The sequence below is a fragment of the Hevea brasiliensis genome, chromosome 9 (genome assembly GCF_030052815.1).
Source record: "Hevea brasiliensis isolate MT/VB/25A 57/8 chromosome 9, ASM3005281v1, whole genome shotgun sequence".
In the NCBI taxonomy this organism is placed as follows: Eukaryota; Viridiplantae; Streptophyta; class Magnoliopsida; order Malpighiales; family Euphorbiaceae; genus Hevea; species Hevea brasiliensis.
Genome location: NC_079501.1, coordinates 90,597,734 through 90,620,753, shown reverse-complemented (window position 1 = coordinate 90,620,753; position 23,020 = coordinate 90,597,734). Strand labels below are relative to the sequence as shown.

General features: G+C 31.6%; 1 protein-coding gene and 1 pseudogene across 1 annotated transcript; both read left to right on the top strand.

The window, feature by feature from the left end:
* Nucleotides 1–4,702: 4,702 nt before the first annotated feature.
* On the top strand, nt 4,703–16,441 carry LOC131183290 (uncharacterized; annotated as a pseudogene).
* Nucleotides 16,442–21,556: 5,115 nt separating this feature from the next.
* Nucleotides 21,557–23,020, top strand: LOC110633962 (transcription factor MYBS1). The gene is made up of 2 exons (XM_021782813.2): nt 21,557–22,145; nt 22,282–23,020. Exons 1-2 carry the CDS (start codon nt 21,667–21,669, stop codon nt 22,733–22,735), a joined length of 933 nt encoding a protein of 310 aa, XP_021638505.1. The 5' UTR covers nt 21,557–21,666; the 3' UTR covers nt 22,736–23,020.

The window sequence follows — 23,020 nt, the reverse complement described above, 5'->3', positions numbered from 1 at the left end:
AAACTCTTTAATTAATCAATTAAATCATATTTAACTTGGTGATTAACTTGTGTATATGTGTGACTCACTAGGCTCATCACTAATTGGCAATGAGATATGATATTAACTCTCAATATCATCAGAACTCTTTCTTACCATAAATGATTTCTCTAAATCATTTTAGGCATCTCGTAGACCATGGTTGACACCTAGCATAGCATGTCATGACCACCCAATCAGTAACAAGGAATACCTTAAATGAATCTATAATCATATGTTATCATGCACTTAAACCTCTTTGTTACAAAATCCCAATTCGAGCCGGAGTCATGGTTAATGTCAAACCCCATTTGCTATGAACATTATGTTCTCTTTTAATTCTAGTTCTTGATTAATTAGATTTTCTTGTCAGAAACTCTTTTCTGACTAAATCTGTCTATCCTGGCTAGGAACTTGAAACATCAAGAATAATTAAATGAACATAGGACTTTATCCATATTTACTTAGGGTAACAGATTCCATCTTAATCAACACCTACCTCCATATATAACTAGTAGGAGCCAACACATGCCCATATACCTATACACAGTACAAGTATGAAAGCAGTATTAAACTCAAACCACCTATATACAAGATAACTGTGTTATCTCAGGTCTAAAGATTATATGCACTGATATGATATATGACAACGCATTGACAAGAGTAAACTCCATGTGCTTGTCATATGCGTCACTAGTTCGGCCTACTTATCATGTGTGCCTATCATGTTTGTCATGTGGCATGAGACTCACCATTCCATCTTATTTATATCTCATATAAATACCTTGGGAATAAACATGAATACAATCTTTCAGGATAAGTCATGTCCTATGTGAAGTATCCTCGACTGTGAACCAATTTATAATACTTTGTGCTAGAAATACTGTCACTCATATTCTTAACAACTTAAGAATAAAATTTCTAACAAAATATCAATGGATATTTTCTATTACACATAAATGCATTATGTAAATGGAAAAGTAAAATTACTTTTTATTAATAAAATATATACAATATACATACTAAATGATATGCTCTAGGGCATACTACTAACAATTGTTATATTAATTTAACTCATTTTACTTAGTTTTACTAAGTCAAGAATATTTTATAATTTTGACCAGCTAGTTTAAATAAGGAACAAACTACACAATTTGAGTTAGAGACTACCTTTGCCTACTACCTAGAACACATTTGGAACATCCAAAAACATTAGGAATGATTATAAATATAACCCCTTTTTGGGATAACTCGTCGGACAATCAAAACGGGTCGAAAACTTGGTCCTGAGTGCTGGTGAGCTATCGCTGATTCGATCGCACCTAAACGAAGCCCATAAATTGTTAATAATTATCATGTAATTATATTTAATTTACGAGCATCGAAAAGGGTCAAAAATCTCACCAAGCGATCTGGACTATCCGATGATCGCATTTTTCCAACCGAGTCTGATCGAAATGGGGTAAGTCCCATCTCAAAGATTTCGTCGCTTTGAGTTCAACAGTGGTCTTGAATCATCGATTCAATGGTTAGATTGTCGGGAATCTCATCGGAAAGCCTTGGAGAGACCCATTTTCTCTCTCTCATTTCTCTCTCCTTCAGCCACCAAATCGAGATCCATTGGTTGGAAAAGAAAGTTGGTAGTGAGGGGAAGTCGTTGCCACTAGAATCACATACATTTGAAGCCTTACAGCACTGAAATGAGCATATGAAGTTGGCTATCGTGCGCATTCCCCCCCCCCCCCCCTTCTCTCTCTCTCCTCCATCTTCACGTCATTGTGCATATTTGGCCATTGTTCATGGCTGTTGGAAGGTCATCGGTCGATTAGGTCTAGTCTAGGTGGCTCATTGGTAGTGATGGTGGTTGGCCAGAGCAAAAATGGGGTGAGAAAGGGAGTTTACGAGAGAGAGAGAGAGAGAGAGAGAGAAGAAAGAAAAAGGGGGGAGGGGGAATGCTGTTTCGAAATTTGATTTTTTTTTTTTATAAAAAAAAACCTGCCACTGAATCACCCTGCCCAAAGTTTTGCAGCAAGTTGTAATTTCATTCAACTTTTCTTTTATATATATATATATATATATATATATATATATATATATATATATATATATATATATATATATATTTATTTATTTATTTATACTTTTAACTTTTAAATATATTGTATTGTATTAAAATAGCTTTATTAAACCCTTAATCAAAATAGTATTAAAATATTATTATATTTAAAATAAACTCTTACTTAATAAATTAATTAAACATAATAATATTATTAATAAGAATAGTAGCAATTATACTAAATTTAAAAATGTCAAAACATAAAATTATAATCAAAATTCAATAGTCCAAAAGATTAAATCCAAAGCTTCAAAATAATCTTATAAAATATATTAAAATAACTAAATGATATTAAAGCAATCAAATACATAAATTATTTATTTCTTAGCTAAAAAAGTAGGATTAAGCACAATTTAACATCATGTAATATAATTTATTAGTTATAAATTAAATAAAATTATTAACAAATTATCTCACTTTGCAATAAATTATCTAAATCAAATATACAATGTTAAAATACTATCAATATTTATAAAAAGAATTTTATTAAAAAAAATCAGGGTATTACATTAATAATAATAAATAATTTTTTAATTAAAAATTAAAAAAATTGTTCATATCTTTCATAATAAAAAATATTATAAAATTGTAATAGGGCTTATTTATTTATTTTATAATAAAATAATTAATTTTTTATTATTTTAAAATAATTATTTTGATAATTAATTGTTCAATTTTAGCTAAAGCAAAAGTATACTATAATTTTGATTATAAAAAAGTAATTGTTTTTATTTAGAAAACATTTGAAAAATATGACTTTTAGCTTTCCATTTGACAAACTTATATAAAAACAAATTTCTATTTTTTATTTTTTTTAAAATTACCCTAATTTATTATAAATGAAGAAATCCTAAAATCTTTAAAGATTTCAAAATTTCTAAAACCACACCTTTTCAACCAGAAAATCAATAAGTTAGTAAGTCAATTCCCTTAGATTTTACATAATATAAAGTATAGTACCAAAAAGTAGTATAATGTTTGATACAATTCAACTATAAATTAATTTAGAGTTCAATTTAAATAAATTTTAGTCAAATTCGTTTGAAATAAAATTTTCAATTTAGTATGACACAATTTAAAATGTAAAATTCAATTAAATTTTATATAATTTATGTTGAGTATAATTTAATTATTGAAATTTATTTATTTTCACTCTTTAAACTATCTTTAATGATATAATTAAAAAAATATTTTTTTTACTCTATCAAAAATTTTACATCACAATAAATTTATAATAATTAATTAATATATAAATTAATTAACAATAAATTAATAAATATAAATTAAATTCACGTAACATAGGATATTTATATAACAACATATGTGGTGCCATTACTAATTAGATGTCAAATTGTACAGGTTATTTTTTTTTAATTTTTAGTAATTATAAAATAATATAATATAATAATAAAATTTCAATTAAATTCTTTTAATTTAAATATATAATATTCTTAGAATATTGATAGTTTAAAATGATAATATTATAATTAAAATAATAAATATTATAAAATATGAGACTATTTCATGATAAAATTTATATTATAAATTTATAATATTATTTTTTATATTTTTAATATAATTAATAATAAATTAGATAAAATATTTAATGGACTAAATTAATTTAGTCTATTTTTTTTTTCAATGCTCGACAATTTGCCCTCTTAGGCAAAGTTATATATATATTTTTTACAAATTTTAAAAAATTATTCTAGTAAATGCACGCCAAACCACTTGATAGTAAATTAAATTATAATTTCTCCAAATTATTAATATGAGCATTTTTTAAAATTTAATAGAATTAGTTGTAGCCTAAAACTGTATAATTTTTTTTTTCAAATTATACTGATAAAATATGAAATACAATTAAATTCCATGAAAAAAAATTTATTGAAAGCCTCAAGCATTTTCCTTCACATTCACAAGATTATAATTTTATTAAAACTGCCATTTTCCTGAGTTCACTGAGCTTGGAATTCAAAAAAAAAAAAAAAAAAAATTTAACTGAGCTTGGAAGAGACCTTACGCATGCTTGTTTTTCTGTGAAACCCACAAATTCTTCCCTTTTGAAAGCAAAAGCCCATTAATTATTTACATATTCACCATCTACGCTCATAATTCCATAACCTCTCTGCAATTCATTCAGTTACTGAGGAAGCTCACCAAAAACTACATTTTCTTCTAACCTCATCTATTCTGATGCAGACCCCTTTTTGTTTGGCTGATCGGGTATCCGTTTTTGGCTTTTCCAGATTTATTCATGCAATAACTGAACCTGGGTTCTTCAGTTCAGGTAAGTTTCTGAATTCCCACTTTTAGTTCTCTGAGATTCTGATTATTGAACAATGCTTTTGTTGCATCGTTTTTGCATTGCTTGTTAAGGAAAAGGGTTTCTTTTTGTAGGCTTGGATTTTCTCATTACATTTGCTTAAGAGGAGTAATCCCGGAAGAAATTGACTGGAAAAGCAGCTGAATAGCCGAGGAGCTGTCCCCTTAGCCTGTAAAAACCATGAAGATTGTGCAGGAAATTGTGATTGAAGATGAAGAGAATTGGCTTTTTTTTATGGATGAATTAGGTTGTTGAATAACCCAGAAGTTAGTCGATCGCCTTCATTTTCTGTTAAACCAGAGCTTAATTTAAAAATTGATCCAGAAGCTTTGCAGCAGTGGGTGGTTGCTTTTTGTATCATTAGATTTGATCTTGAACAAGGTCAGCTCATTAAAGAGTGTTACCCAACTGGTTTTCTCACAAATGAAGAGGAACTTGACGTTGCTTTTAGTTCATTTCCAGATTCTGTTGCCCAGCACCAGATTCTTTCAAGCATTCACGATTGCATATTCTTTTTCCGTATTCGGAGGCAGAAGGGTTCTGAACAAAGCAATGTGACTGCATCTGAGATAACAGGAATTGATGATATGTGTTTAATAGGCAAAGACACGATGAGAGGCTAAAGCGTGGTGGGGAACAAAAATATGTAGTGATATTATCTTATAATCCATACTCTGGTGTCTTTAGGCCTTTGTTACAAATCATGGGTCCTTTATATTTCGTCATGGGAAAGAAAGCTCTTAAGCATATTGCTGCTTATGTTTGTTTCAATGTGACCTGACTCTGTACCTGGTAAGCTAATGGAGCTTCCTATTGGGAATGCCATGTAGTGGAGCTTTCTATTGGGAATGCCATGCTTAAAGTTAACTTGCTGCTTGCTCATAGCTTGCCCCTGGAAAATGGGATGTTTGAAGAGTCCTCTTCCTATATAGCTCCTTTTCTTCCAACAAATCAGTCAATACCACGGGGACTTTTTCATGATTCAGATATTTTTGGTACGTTCCGGGTGATTTTGTTGCAACTATGGGTATTATGGGAGTTGTTACTTATTGGCGAGCCCATTCTTATCATAGGACCAACACCTTCCCAGTGCAGTCAGGCAGTAGCAAGTCTTGTAAGTTTGATTGCACCACTATTATGTAGTGTTGATTTGTGTTTCACCATCCATGATCCTGGATTTGCTTATTTGAATTCACTTCAACAAGGTGACACTTTCCCTCCAATAGTTTTGGAAGTGACAAACTGGTTTTTCCCCAAAGCACTTCTTAATATTCCCCACATTGTTTTGGTGGGAAGCGTTCCTGCTAATTCAAAAGGCTTCCCTTTTCAAACAGGTCATCTACTGGTAGAATGCCTGGAAGACCTGAAGGATTGGGCCTTCAGCAGCTTTCCTTGAAGAAGTTTTCTCGTTCAAGCCTGTTGAATGCTGTTAAATTAAGAGAGATGGTCCTCTTTGCCTCATGGCAGAATATTAGGAAGTCATTTGGAGCACTTATGCTGCATCGACTTGCTCTACACTTCTATTTTGAATGGACTTATTGACGCAGGGATGTGTCCAAGGGTTGAGGAATCAATGTCGGTTGTCAATAATGAGATATTGCGACAGCATTTCTTGGAGCTCACCACCAACTTCTTGGCTCCTTTTGGCCCATAATTTAGAGCAACCACACCGTCAGAAGGGTCTTCTCCATTTGTTAACCTTCCTCCTCTCCCCCCATTTAACACTTTTGAATTCTTGGCAAGCCTATCAGCAAGAGGTGTGGGGAAGTTCTTATCAAAGCGGATGAGATCAAATTGGTTGGTCTTATACGAGCAATGAATAGTTGATACCACTATTAATATTTCTTATTGATCCATTTCTTCCTTCTTTTTCAATTTGTTCAGATGCTTCTGATTCCTTCATTCTAATTAGGTCAATTCAAGTTTTCAGTGATTGTTATTGTAGAAAGAGATGATTCTCCTTAATTTCAATTAATCTGTACATGGGTATATGGGTATATATATACAATTGATTCCTATAAGTGTGTTTTACTAATTAGGAAAAAAAATCCTAAATAAGAAATTCTAAATAGGAATATAGAATACAGAATATATAGAGAAATAATATAGTGATTGACTTTTCATAACACTTCTCCTCAAGTTGGAGCATAGATGTTAATCATGCCCAACTTGTTACAAGTATAGTCAATCTTAGCTCTATTTAGAGCTTTTATGAAAATATCTCCTAACTGCTTTCCAGTTTTGATGTGTCCTATTAAGATGATCTGTTGTTGAATCTTTTCACAATCAAAGTGACAATCAATCTCAATATGTTTGGTCCGCTCATGAAACACCGGATTAGAAGCAATATGGAGAGCAGCTTGATTCTCACATCACAATTTCACAGGCAGGGAGGTCTTAAAACCTGTCTCATCTAGTAATTGAAGTATCCACATTACCTCACATACTGATTGTGCCATGACTCTGTATTCCGATTAAGCACTAGATCAAGAAATTACACTCTGCTTCTTGCTTCTCCAAGATACCAAATTTCCTCCAACAAAAATGCAATATCCAATAGTTGACCTCTTGTCAACCTTAGATCCAGCCCAGTCGGCATCTGAAAAACATTTAACATTCAAATGCCCATGATTACTATATAACAAACCTCCTCCTGGAGCGCCCTTCAGATAACACAAAATTTGTCCCAAGGCTTTCCAATGAGCAATAGTTGGGAAAGACATAAACTGACTTACCACACTAACGACATAAGCAATGTCAGGACGAGTGACTGTAAGGTAGTTCAATTTTTCTATCAATCTCCTGTATTTCTCTGGATCTTTAAACAACTCACTATCCCTTGCTAACAATTGTAAATTTGGAGTCATTGGTGTACTGCAAGGCTTAGCACCTAATTTTCCTATCTCTATCAATAGATCGAGGACGTATTTTCTTTGAGACAAGAAAATATCCTTCTTACTTCTCATAACTTCAATACCCAAGAAATACTTTAACAATCCTAAGTCTTTAGTCTGAAACTGAGTTTGGAGGAAGGTTTTAAGAGATGAAATACCTGTAGAGTCACTCCCAGTAATGACAATGTCATCCACATAGACTGCCAGGAGAATTAGACTAGCCTCAGATTGCCTATAAAATACTGAGTGATCACACTTACTCTTTTGCATACCAAATTCTTGTACTGCTTCACTGAATCTCCCAAACCAGGCCCTAGAACTTTGTTTCAAGCCATAAAGAGACTTCCGAAGTCTATAAACTTTACCCAACTCTCCCTGAGCAGCAAACCCAGGTGGTTGCTCTATATACACCTCTTCCTGAAGATCACCATGAAGGAAAGTATTCTTGATATCTAATTAGTGCAGGGGCCCATCATATGTAGCTGCTAAAGAGATAAACAAGCGAAAAGAAGTAAGTTTAGCTACAAGAGAAAAAGTGTTGGAGTAATCAACCCCATATGTCTGAGCATATCCTTTTGTCACAAGGCGTGCTTTTAACCTAGCCACTGAACTATCAGGATTTACCTTTACTTTAAATACCCATTTGCAACCAATAGCTTTCTTATCAGTGGGCAAAGGCAACAGTTCCCATGTGTCATTAGTATCTAAAGCATCCATTTTCTCTTTCATAGCAGCACACCAGCTAGGATGAGACAGTGCCTCACCAACAGTATTAGGGCTAGGAACAGAGTCAAAAGAAGTAACAAAACACCGAGAACCAGAAGACAATTGATGATAAGAAATAAAAGAAGAGATAGGGTAAGTGCATGAACGCTTACCTTTACGAAGAGCAATGAGTAAGTCTAGGTCAGAATCATGATCAGTATGAGGTACAGGATTTCCCAATGAAGTAGCTGGTGGAGGATCTGAGTCAGGAATCTCCAATCTCCTGGAATAAACATGAACAACGGGAGGTCGAGTAGGTCTAGAAACATAAGGAACAGGCTGTGGGAGAGGACTAGACATAGGTTGGACAGTATATATTAAGAAATCATCCTCCTCTCCCCGACTCTTATACACAGATGATTGAGGAAAGAATGGAGTGGACTAAAAAAAGTGACATCTGCAGAAACAAGATAACGATTAAGAGTAGGAGAGAAACAATGGTACCCTTTTTGGAGCCGGGAGTACCCAAGGATGACACATTTGAGAGACTTCGGATCCAATTTAGTAATCTGTGGATGAACATCACGTATAAAATAAGTACAACAAAAAAATACGGGGTTCAACAGAGAATAAAGATTTTGTAGGAAACAAAGCAATATAAGGAATATCCCCATTAAGGACAGAAGACGGCATACGATTAATAAAAAAATATGCCGTAGAAACTGCATCCACCCAAAAGTGTTTAGGAACTTTCATATGAAAAAGAAGAGCACGAGTTACCTCAAGAAGATGCTGATTTTTTCTTTTGGCCATGCCATTTTGGGATGGGGTATCAATACAGGAAGACTGATGAAGAATGTCATTTTTGTCATATAAGACTGAAATTGTGCTGAAAAATATTTTTTTGCATTGTCACTTCTTAATATGCACACAAAAATATTAAATTGAGTTTTGATTTCATTACAAAAGACATAAAAGATAGAAAACAACTCAGAATGATTCTTCATTAAATATAACTAGGTAACACGAGAGTAATCATCAACAAAATTAACAAAATAACAAAATTCAGTTTTAGAAGTAACAGAACAAGAATCCCAAACATCATAATGAACTAACTCAAAAGGGGATGAAGCCCGTTTATTGACTCTAGACACAGAAGGCAAACGATGATGTTTTGCAAACTGACACGACTCATATTCTAGTACTGATAGAGACTGAAACTGAGGACATAGCTTCTTCATGGTAGACAAAGAAGGATGACCCAATCTACAATGAGTTTCAAAAGGTGTTAAGGTACTGGAGCAAACAAGCGATCGCGGTACATGATTTTCCAGAATGTAGAGACCACCTGACTCACGTCCTCTACCAATAATCTGTTTCGTTGTAAGATCTTGAAACAAACACTGGTCAGGAAAAAAAAAACATAACAATTTAAGTTACGAGTAAGTTTACTAACAGAAAGTAGATTAAAAGAGAATTTTGGTAGACACAAAACAGATGATAAAGAAATTGACGAAGTCGGGTTTGCAGTTTCAGAACCTATGACACAAGAAGTAGAACTACCAGCTAAAGTAATAGTAGAGGAATTGAGATTAGACTGAAAAGCAGATAGAAGACTAGAATTACCCGTCATGTGATCTGTAGCACCAGAATCAATAACCCATTTCGATGAGGAAGACTCAAGGCATGTAGTGGATTTACCTGACTCGGCGATCGCAGTGACAAGGAAATTGGTAGGCTTTAGAGATGCCTGATACTGGAAAAACTGTGCAAAATCCTCTGCAGATACCAAAACAGTTTTCTCAGAGGAAGATACTGTAGAATCCTCTACTGCAATATTTGCTATTTGTGATCATTGATTTTTTCTCTGAAGTTGCGGACAATTATATTTTGTATGGCCAGGTTCATGGCAATAATAACAAATGACTCCTCTTGAGTCCTGATTGGAACTAGCTTTCCCATTACGCTGATTACCTCTGTTGCCTGTAATTCCTTCTCTACTTCCTCTTCTATTACCCTGTTGTCCATCTAGATTATGGCTAATAAGAGCACTACTGGCAAGCTGTGAAGATTGAGTACTCTCAGTGCGAAGGACCTGTGTGAATATTTCATGCAAAGAGGAAATCTCAGAACTGGAGAGAATATGAGATTTAGCAGTCTCATACTCTGAAGGAAGGCCTGCAAGAAAACTTATAACAACCAGTTGCTCCCGTTGGGCCTGCTAAACTTTCACATCAGGACTAAAAGGCAACAATACATTAAGTTCCTCATATACCCGTTTAAAATCCATAGAATAAGCCGTGAGAGACTTATCCTCTTTCTCAGCACGGTAGAATGCCTTACAAACATCATAAATACGGGAGATATTCCCTTTACCAAAATACAGAAAATCTAAGTAATCCATTAATTCCTTAACAAATTCACAGTGATTAATTAAACTAATTACCTCACTGTGAATCGAGTTCTGAAGCTACAAAAACAATCGAGCATCCTCCCTTAGCCAAGTTCGCTGTATATCATCAGTAGGTGGGTCTTTAGTAAGGTGATCATCCTTATCAATGCTACGCAAATAGACCATAATAGTCTTACTCCACTCCAGGTAATTCGAACAATTAAGTTTGTGTTCCGTGATCGTAGTCATCACCGGAATCACGTCAGAAATAACATTCTTATTGTTCGCCATTGGTTGAGACAAAGAAAACTAACCGAAACGCTAATTCAAAGTGCTTACAGCCGCAAAATAACCCAAAATCACAAATCAAGCAAATACCGAAATAAGATCTGAGAGTCAAACCTCAGAAGTCCTTTAATGGTGTACTGGATCAGGCAACAGCCCACAGTGGTGGAATGAGGGGGTTGAGGTGACGCCGGCGATACTGATCGGAGTCGAAACGGCCGGCGGTCGCGCCTTCACGCTCCGGCGAGTGAAGAAACGACGAGAACCTGAGTTAGGCGTGTGAGCCTCACGCGCTTGGATTCCGGCGACCGGATCAGAAGGGACGGTTGGTCGGCGGCCAAAGTCTCTTCTGAGCTGGGTGGTGAGAACAAATAATCACCCTAGATAGATGACCTAGGGTAACAGTGGATTTCAGTCTAGAAACAGACAAGAAAAAAAAAATTCCAGATTTAGATTCCTTAATGAACCTGCTCTGATACCATGTAGAAAGAGATGATTCTCCTTAATTTCAATTAATCTGTACATGGTTATATATATACAATTGATTCCTATAATTGTGTTATATTAATTAGGAAGAAATCCTAAATAAGAGATCCTAAATAGGAATATAGAATACAGAATATACAGAGAAATAATATAGTGATTGACTTTCCATAACAGTTATTAAGTTTTTCTTTTCATCACTGTTCAGGCGTTTTCTGAAAGGGCCTAACTTTACTCCACGGTTTTAAAGACGGCATGTTGTTGCTGAACAAGAACAACATAGACTATAGAGGCAAGCAAGAATGAAGACTTACATACAACTATTCCCATCTAAAATTTCTGAATTGGAGGCTATTGATTCCTTCAATTCCATTGAAAGGCATCTCAATAGAGAAATTGAGGTAAATGATTTTTCATATCTCCTTTTCCCTTCATATATAACTTTCTCTAAATAGTCCTTGTTTCCTTTTAATTTCACTTTTTTAAAATAATAATAATAATAATAATAATAATAATAATAATAATCACTTGTGCCATTCTTGCAAACATCAATGAAGGCATTAATTTCGCCCAATTGAGTGACCTTTTTTATCTGAGGGAGTATATCGTATAATTTTCTGAATCATGTTAGGCCTGCTATATTTCTGTTCATAGGAGCGGCCCAAGAATAATTTAAATCATGTTCTCAGTATTATTGTGATTATTGATGTGAGTCTATATGGAGTTGCAAAATGAATTACTTCTAATAATATATTTAACAAAGGACTGGAGAACTATAGAGGGCTTTTTACTATTTTGTACTGAGTAGTAATTCTTTGTGCTAAATTGCTGATATATCCGTTTATTGTACTTTCTATTCCTAGCTTCTTCCTTGTGATTCCTTCAACAAGGTGCTTTAATATGCGATGCAATGCTTATCCAGGCAATTTGTTTTCATCTTGCATATGACAAAGCCACTACTTAGTGGTGTGATTAGTAGGTACTGAGAAAAAGGGCAGGATGGTGGAAGTTAATTGTCTTTTCCCAGAATTACTATGTCGTTTTTACATTGTCTGGTTTTTTTTTCAATTTTCCAATAACCGCGAATCGTATTAATCCCATTTCTTCCATTCTTTGCAAGCAATAGGGTTTTCATCTCTTTTTTTAAATGTATCAACAGTTTGATCAAACAAAGCTTAGTTGTGTTGTTGTATTGACATTTTGAGGGTATTAAGTTTGTGATGCATTAGATATAGATTTGTGTTTTCATTTAGCTTTTTGTCTTTTGAGTCAAAGGGATTTAAGTTAAGTAGAACGAAGAAAGAATACATAGATTGCAAGTTTAGTGAAGGCCAAACTGGTGATAGGGAAGGAGTTAGTTTGGATGGAGTGGTACTGTCTCAAAGTGATCACTTTAAATATCTTGGCTCAGTCCTTCAAGTAAATGGCGGATGTGAGGAGGATGTTAGTCATAGGATTAAAGCCAGATGGTTGAAGTGGAGACGTGCCATGAGAGTTTTATATGATCGCAAGATTCCCAATAAGTTGAAAGGAAAATTTTACCGTATAGCCATACGACTGGCCATGTTATATGGTAGTGAGTGTTGGATACTGAAGGAGTCGTATGTGTCTAAGCTAAAAGTTGCGAAAATGAGAATGTTAAGGTGGATGAGTGACCATATTAGACTAGATAAAGTTCGTAATGAGAGTATTAGAGAAAAGGCAGGAGTGGTGCCAATTGAGGATAAGTTGAGAGAAGGAAGATTAAAGTGGTTTGGTCATGTGAAGCGTAGACATATGGAGACTCTAGTTAGACAAGTAGAATACATTAGGTTAGAGGATAGAAAGAAAAGAAGGGGTAGGCCGAAACTGACTTGTTGGAGAGTAGTACAACATGACCTAGAAGCATTACACATTTCCGAGGATTTAACCCAAAATCGTTTAGAGTGGAGAAAGAGAATCCATATAGCCAACCCCAAATTTTTGGGATAAAGGCTTAGTTGAGTTGAGTTGTTCTTGTTGATTATGCCTATACTAGTTTGGCTGTATTCATGACTTGCTTAATGTTAAGTTTCAGAGTGTGAATTTATTCTGTCACAGTGATTATTCAAACTAAGGAATTTTGATAGATTGAATTTATCATTTAATAAAATTTTGGTAATTATTGAAGGAGTCGGACTATTCATGTTTTTATGGAAATCACTGAAGAATCCTGCCTGTAGAGATCTGCGGATTCCATAGGCATAGATCTCTATTTATGCTTGACTTGATTCATTAATGATGTTATTGTCAATTCCCAATTAAATGGATACACAAGCAACAATGTGAATAGAGATAAGATTATCAGAAATTTACTCAATTTAATAATTAATATTATGCTTGCAATGACCTCTCTCTCTCTCTCTCTCTCTCTCTCTCTCTCTCTCTCTCGTGCATGTGTGCAAAATTTTAGGTGGAATCTCATTGTGAATCCACTAGAAATTTACAAGATATCAAGATTCTGCCATGTTGTAGCCAGAATTGTCAGGTCCACTTGCTTTAGTTTCTGCTGGGTTTTCATAGGAAAAGCTTATATCATAGCAATCTAAATGGATCTTTTTCCAGATTTGCTGTGCAGGCTTGACTGAGTTTCAATACCCTCTCTCTTTCTGTCCTGCCTTTTCTTGCTGTTATTTTGCTATTTCCCACCAAGGCAATTGGGCAAAGGTCCACAGCCCTGTTGCATGAGAAAGAATAGGTCTATAGCCCTGTTCCCTAAGGATAAATATCAAAAGAGGGTGGCTTATGATCATAGGAATTTGACATTTTTTTGTAAAGAATTTTTTATGACAGATGATGTCATCAGAAGAGATGGATCATATCAAGCAAATGTCTGGATTAGCAAGAATTTGTGCCACTAGGAAGAGAGCTGTACTATTGAAATGCCTAGCATGAGATGCAGAACATAGCATTGATGCTTGGTTAAAAGATGCTTTCTTTGTAAAAAAATGAGGACAATGGACAAATTATTTTTTTCCTAAGCTGTAATAAGATGAAAATCGTTTAGAGTGGAGAAAAAGAATTCATATAGCCGATTCCAAATTTTTAGGATAAAAGCTTAGTTGAGTTGAGTTGCTGTAATAAGATGAAACCTCGTTGGTGCTCAGTGTATACTGCTTAATGGATAAAAATGTTTTGCACGTGGATTCTCATGAATTTGTGCACCCATTGTTTTTAAATAATGGCCTTAATTTAATGTAACTGCCATTACATGAAGGATTTTAGACGTTTATTACCTTTTTCCCCTGTTATGTGACAGGGAAAAGAAAAGGTGTAGGTGACAAACATTATGCAATGGCAATGGCCATTCGTAGCATTAAATCAAAGGTCTTAAATATTTCAGACCTTTATAAATTCTTGCAGTGATTATACCTAATTTTGCTCTTTTGTCATATTTTTCATGCTAAACAGTTGACTTTATTACAGAACTATTATGATTTCAAATATTAAACTTGACTTTGCTTGCCAAAAATTAAATACTAGCTCACAAGACTATATTCAGCTTATTTTATTTGAATGATGTAACTTAATCCTTCTATCTTTACATTTTTCTATTTGGCAAATTGCGTTTAGAATCATGGCTTCTTTTGGGGTTGACTGGTGACATGACTAGGTTAGATGTTACATCTTTGGATTTATGATGAACTTAACTTGTAAACAGTGTATAAAGATTTATTAGTTGCTTTTACTTGGTTTTAGTCAAAATTTTGCAAATCCATGCATTTAATGTAATTTTTGATTCCTAAAGTTAAAAAATTTTTGAAAAAGAAATTATTGTGGCTGCAGCTACATGTATGTACCATGGTAATCTTTATTCAATTATAGTAATTGACTTTTTTATAATTATAATACGCATGCACACGCATAAATGATTTAATCTTGAAGTCACTTGCATGCAGAGATAAAAAGTTTGATTAGAATGAATCACAATAGTTCTGAAGTCGCTGCTTGTCTCTAGTTAGTGCTATTTTAAAAGATCCTGCTTTTGATATGTCCAGGCAAAGTTTTAGAAAGGGTGGCATGACTCAATTTGATTTTCAAAGCTCTATCCAGATGAATCATAATAATCGTTAAGTTACTGCTTATTATTGATTGGCCTGCTTTTGGAAGATCCTTCTGTGGTCCTGATGTTTAGTTAGAATTTAGAAAAGACTTTGCTTTTTTTGAAAAGGTCTTTCCCACAATGGATGTGAATGGGGCCAGAGATGTCTTTGGCTCTAACACTGATAAAATGGCATTAAAATAAATGCGTACAATGAAGAAAGCAAGAGGGTAAGATGAACCTCCTATGAGGATTAAGGAGATGGAGAGGTTTCTCTTTCTTGTATTAATTGTCCCCCAAGTAAGGTGTTTTTGGTAGAATGGGTTCTCCTCAGAAGATAATGGAGCTAGATGCCTTTTCTTATGTGTTAAATGGTTTTAACCGGTCTTCTTTTTAGCTATCTTGGGTTGTGTGCCAAATTTAGTTTGGGTTTTGTCAATGTTAAATAGCCTCCTTTTATGGGGATTGGTGTGTCACATGTTCTTATTGCCCAGGTACTGTTAAAGGTCAAATAGGTGAATATGGCAAGCTTTCTTTGGCTTCTGCAATGCTTCTTCAGAACCGGAAGAATGATAAAAGAAGTAGCGTTCTAATATTTGGCAGCCGCTAAACTTTTGTTGATGCAACTTATTATAGGTTTTGAATGTTGCTCTTTATTTTATTTTTTTGAAAGAAGGTCATGAGATGGAAGCATCTGGAAGAACTTCTGTACTTTGTGAACTTTTTAATGTAGGATGCACATCATTTTCCATTTAACTGTAAAATAAGGACTGGTGTTGTTTTTGTTCTGACATCGTAAGTTGTTGATCTGTATAATTACTTGGGGCAAAATTCCCCTGTAGATTTTTATACTTAAAACAATGTTTTTATTCTTTGCCTTGCAGTACTGAAATGTGTTGGTCAAGAACATTTCCAGAAGAAAATATGTCGGTCATTTGTTTTTGTCACCCCAACTGTAAGAATTTTTAGAGAAGCAAGAACCTTATAGAGGGATTGTCACTGTTGAAATTCTAGCATCTACTCCTACAGCAGCAGCAGTTAGGTAAGTCCTTACTGTTAAAAATATGTGATTATTATTCAAGTATGAACTGGTCTTTCAGTTCTATTTTGTTGTACATTAGATTCCTGCTGATAATGAAAGGAAGATTGATATTAGATTGCAGTCTTATCTCTTGTACAAATTGTCAATTGGCAAATGAGAATGATGGTTGAGGCTGACACTATTTAGTTTAATTTTCTGATGTGGAGTGTCTTCTAATAATAACTCACAACTCTTTTTCATTAGGTTGTAAAGAATTTTGGATGCATCTCATATAAACTCCTTCTCATATAAGAATAAGTTTTAATTTCAATCCATCAAACATCTCCTCTTGAAGAGTTTAAAGTGTTCATATGGTTTTGACTTGATGTAATCTCTTCTTCATTAACATTAGAACAAAGATAAGAAACTTAAATTTGTTATTGAAATCCCTAAATTTTAATTTTGTTTCACAAAAAATCTTTCTAACCTACAAGAATAGATTTTCAAGAACAGATTTTTAGATTAAAAAATCTTCTAAATTATATTTTGACTTTTACAAATACAGTTTGAGTATTTTTTAATAAAGGGTAAATTTTTTTCCTTTTCAGAAAGTATATCATTCTGACGACATTGATATTTTTGTGATAAATCTAGATAGTGATTGAAACGATCGATATTTATTGAGTATAAGAAAAGAAAAAAAATGTAATTTCATTATTTTGATATGTTATAAAATTTTATGAAATAAAATTAAAATTTAAAAATTTTTTAATAATAAATTAAAATTAAAAAAAAGAAAGTAAAATAGAAGTAAAATTTAGTGACGTTCTATAAAAATTACTGTTATTTTGCGATGGCAAGTGAAGAAATTCAAGACCATGGAGAGAGAATCCAAGCTCAGAAGAAGCCAAAGGCGTACCTGTGGCGCGTTTTAGCCACAACTAGCAATGGAAAGTAAGCCACGTCTTCATATCCCACACCAATACAAAACTCTCTATTTCTCCATTCTCTCTGCATCGCCCTACAGCGCGTGATTACCACTGTAGCCTTTGAATTGGAGGAATTGCAATTAACCAAAAACATAATTATAAAACTAATCAAATATCAACCTCCTCTCTCCCTTCCCATAGCATTTTCATATAGGCGTTGTAATTTGAAATTCGAGTTTTAATTTTTCAAATTAAAAATATAATTTTATGAAATATTAATTATTATTATTATTATTAAATTATTTTTTTATTCATGTATTATGTTATAATTAATATTTAGATTGTGATATTTTAAAAAATAAAAGAAAATATCTTTGATTTTATTATACACTCTGTCTCTCCATTCATTTTTTTCTCAATTTTTATTATTGAGGATGAGTGAAAATATTTTAATATTACTAAAGATAAATTATTATTTTGTCACTAAATATTATAATTATGAATACTCTCATCCTTGAGTTTTATCATTATGATTACTTTAATGTTTCGTTCATACCATTTTTAATACTTGAGTTCTTTGTAGACCACATTTTAGTTCATTAATTAATGGCTAAATAGATAAATAATATGAATCTGCTTAACTTCGCCTATAAACCTGTCAAAGTTCACCTTCCTTCGATGTAGGACACATCATTTCAGACCCTTTTTGACTGAACATCCTTCTGAAAAACCATAATTATAATGAACCTTAATCTGTTCAGATGAACGTTAGGGAACCCTTGTACATGATCCATTGACCATACAAGGTGAGCCTATGAAATCGAAATTTAATGACATTTTCATTAAAAGAGATTTTCAACGGTATATTTTATTTTAATGAAAATCTCTCTTATTTTTATGTTTTTTAAAAGAGATTTAATTTCATAAACTTTTAATATATTTAGAATTAGGCATAAGGGTAAAATAATAATAATAATATTGAATTTTTATAATTATTTTTCAAATTCAAATGTTACATGGTGAAAATTGAAGTTAAAGTATTTAATGGCAACTAAATAAGATGATTTTTTTTATTTGTGAATATATATAATTGCAATTAAAACAATATCTATTGAAATATGAGTTCACATATGTAGTTCTCATATTAAAAAAAAATCATAATAATCAATTGTCATGTAAGTACTTTTGATTCTAATTATTAAATAAAATTACAAATGATTATTCAAGTTAAAAAAATGACATAATTATAAAAATTTTAAAAATAAAATTTTTTTAACCGTTATGCTTCTCAATTATAATAAAGCTTAAGAGTTTTTTTTTTTTAAAAAATTGATTGATAAATTTAGATTAAATTAATAAGTTGTATAAAATTTCTACCTCTACTAAATAGATTTCCTTTAAAATAAATTATATATAAACAAAAAATTTAATTAAATATTTACACAATTATATAATTTTTGACATAATTTTTATTTTTTAAAATAAATTTTAAATTAAAAGAATTAAATTCTTTTACTTATTCTCTTTTTTTTAAATATAATTAAAAAAATTAATTGAGTTGAATTCTTACATATTTTTAACTTTCAAATATACTGGCAGTGAATTTGATATTAGGGGGAAAATATGTGTAAAAAAGAGCAAAACGGCATGTAAGGATCATAGTTTCAATTAAGTGTATGCAGTTTCGATTTTAATTCGGTATTTGTGTAGGAATCGAAATCAAATTGAAAATTTTAATTTGATTTTAGCTCGTTACGATTTTAATTCAATTCTCAATTCTTAAAATAAGTTTATGCAATTATTTATATAAAAAACCATACTTCGTTAACACTTAAGATTTAAAGTAGGTTATTAATATATAATATATCATATAATATATTTTTAAATTATATATATATAAAATTTAAAATTAAGTATATTATATAATATAATAATATAAATATATCATATAATGTATCTTTTAATTATTTATTAATTATTTAATTTTTAATTATAAGATATAAATATAATTATGAATTAAGTATTATGTAATAATAACACACTTATAATTAAAAATTATAAAATAATTTAATATATTTATATATATTAAAAAGAGGTAAACAAATAAAATATGATGTTATGTTATATTTAATTCATAATTATATATACATAAATAAATATATATATATATATAATTATATTAAAAATATATAATAAAATTAAAAAAATCATAAAAAATATATAAATAAATTTAATTCTAATTCGGTGAGCTCCCATTTGATTTTTAATAAAAATTAAAATAAATTTAATTCGATATAATTTTTAAGAATCGTGCACAGCACTAGCTTTCCAACAGGGAGGCCAAAGCGTGCATGATGTGTTGGTAGTTTAGATTCTCTTGGACCTACCCTCCTCCCTTCACTAATTTTACAAACTTCATCATTGCAAATATGCCACTATGGTAGAGAGAAAAAGCAACGACAACCCTAGCCCACAATTGAAGAGAAATTTTCTACATTAATTTTGCTTATTTTTACTTTATTTCTAGGAAAAAAAAAAACTTATTTTTTACTTTATTTCTAAGAAAAAAAAACTTGTTTTAATTCGATATTTTATAAATTTAAGACTCGTAAAAAATAATTTATATATAAAAATATTTTTTATTATTTGATTGTAATTATATTTATAAAATTATTTTTATATTTTAATAAAATTATTAAAATTTAAAAAATAAAAAATAATTTTCTCTTTTGAGAAGAAGAATTTATTTTCTTTAAAAATGATTTAATTTTTTTTAAATCAGGGAAATATTTTCCATTAACCTTTTTTGAAATGCCCCAAATGCTAAAAAGTATAAAAAATATTTTCTGTGAAACAAACGGAGTCTTAGATATAAATATATATATATTGTACTTATTTTATATGTAAATTCTATTAATATTATATATATATATATATATTATAATTCATCTAAATAAAAAAAATTTGCTATATAGCAAATTTTTTTTATTATCTAAGAGTCATCATTCACAAATTAAAATATACTTTATTTTAATAAAATAATCAAAAAAATCATATTTTCTTATAATTTTAAAGAAAGAAAATTATAATTAGGATTCAATTTCAGTATTCATTCTTAAATAGTGTTACTCTACTATGTATAATGTTTTAAGAATTAAATTAAATTAATTAATCTAATAGAAATTCAGACTAATATTTGATATAATTAAGTTTAGTTTGGTTTTTTTTTAATTATTTTTTATCATTTAAAATTAATATGTCTCTTAAATTGGGTTGTACCATTAAATTAAAATTGGGACATCCACTAAGAATTACGGTAGAGCAGTTTATAAATTTCTTCGCAGTGGATTTGATTTTATCAAAGGCAAAGTGACGAGAATGTGAATTTCCAAATTGAACTAATATGAATAAATCGATTGAGTTTTATAAAAAAAAAAAATGGTATAATAAAATAATAATTTCACATAAGTAATTTACTATCGTTTTATATAAATTATTTTACATTGAATGCATCTTATAATTTCTTTTTCACCCCATTTGAAATGATTCTTAGGATAAAATTTTATTATATTCTATTAAAAGAAATTAATTCAAATGAGTATGTAAGAAAATTCATAGATTTATAATACTTTTTAAAATGATACAATTCATTTAAATTGGATTATTTAGAATAATAGATGAGTAAAATGAAGTATTTTTATATTTTGTTCTTTATTTATAAAGATATAAACATAACTTAAGTAGAGATGCTTAAGGTATTTAATAGAAAGTTTCATTAAATGAATTGAATTTTACAAAATCATGTCAATTTTATCATGAATTTATTTCTTTCAAAATATGTTTTTAGTCAAAGAAATTGAATTATAGTTGTATTAAACTTTTCAAACATGAGAATTGATAAAAGTATTGTTCGGCAATAGTAGGTAGCGTACGGTATTTTAACCCTAGTCAAAATATTATCTCTCTTATTGTTCAATTACATAGTATTTAGAGGTTGAGATAGTGGTTTATAATTAATTAAACAACTATTTTTATCTAATTTTTCTATTTTAAGTCACTGTATAATAACTAACGGCTGGTGAAACTGTTGAAAGCTACTAAAATGGCTGACAACAACTGGAATGACAATATATTACCGAACAAAGCCAGAAAAAATTCCATTAAATTCTTTCATTTTAAGATTTTTCAAACACACTGTTCATGAAAACAATTGTTAGGAGTGTGAAATGAAGATGACAAATTACCTATACAGATCATACAAAGTGGTCCTTTTTAATTGATAGTTTGATGTCCTACCTCACTTTCTAATCCTTCACACACATATGTCCCCTCTAGTTTATCCTGCGCACCCTTTTTTTTTCTTTTCCTTTTATCTTCCTTTCTTTTCTTTTCTTTCCTTTCCTAGTAAAAACAGACCCACATAACAAGAAAATTTGAATGCACCATCCATTTAACATTTTTTCACTATTATCATTCATTCCCACTGATTCTTTGAACATGGAAACTTCAATTACTTGGAGCAGAGAAGAAGAGAAAGCTTTTGAGAATGCAATTGCTACCCATTGGACTGAGGAGGATGAAGAATCCAAAGAGCTATGGGAAAAGATTGCTTCTATGGTGCCTGGTAAAAGTATTCAAGAATTGAAACAACACTACCAATTACTAGTTGAGGATGTTTGTGCAATAGAGGCAGGAAATATACCCCTTCCTAATTATGGAGGAGAGGAAGCAACATCTTCAACTAAGGATTCTCATGGAAATTCTGGAGCAGTGGCTAGAGATAAGAGATTGAATTCTGGTTATGGAAGTGGGGTTTTGGGGTTAGGACATGACTCTTCTGGACATGGTGGGAAAGGAAGATCAAGGTCTGACCAAGAAAGAAGAAAAGGAATTCCATGGACAGAAGAAGAGCATAGGTATGCACTTTCTGCCCTTGAAACTGCCTCATTTATTTTCCAATTGAAGATTTGCTTTTATATGATGATTTGATTAATTGGTCCAGACCCATAAAATAAATCTTTTGTTAATTGGCCTAATCTTTTTTTTTTGCAGGTTGTTTCTGCTGGGTCTTAACAAGTTTGGAAAAGGTGATTGGAGAAGCATATCAAGAAACTTTGTGATATCAAGGACTCCTACTCAAGTAGCCAGTCATGCTCAGAAATACTTCATTCGCTTGAACTCAATGAACAGAGACAGAAGGAGGTCTAGCATCCATGACATTACTAGTGTGAACAATGGAGATGTTTCACCTCATCAAGCACCCATTACTGGCCAGCAAGCTGACACAGGTGCCGCCGCCGCTATAGGAACTGTAGTGAAGCTGAGGGTTCAACCCCATATGACTGGTTTAGGAATGTATGGTGCACCAGTTGGGCATCCAGTTGCTCCTCCAGGTCATGTGGCATCAGCTGTTGGGACTCCTGTTATGCTTCCTCCTGGACACCATCCTTCCTATGTTGTTCCTGTCCCTTACCCAATGGCACCACCACAAACAATGCATCAATAGTGATGTATCTCTCTCCCTCTCCCTCTCTCTCTCTCTCTCTTTCTCTTCCCTACTTGGAGGACTGAAGAGATTGCTATGAATGCCAAGGGAGACGTTTTTTAGCTATGTATATTAGAATAGAGACTTGTTGATGAAGAGCAGTAACGTAAATAATTATCATGTCATCCATATTACATTGTTGGGTATAAATAAGTAGTGCATTTATCACTCAGGATTTGTATTAAATCTTTAAATGCTTAGTGTATTTGATAGAAGAATAACAACAATGATCATTACCCTCCTTGA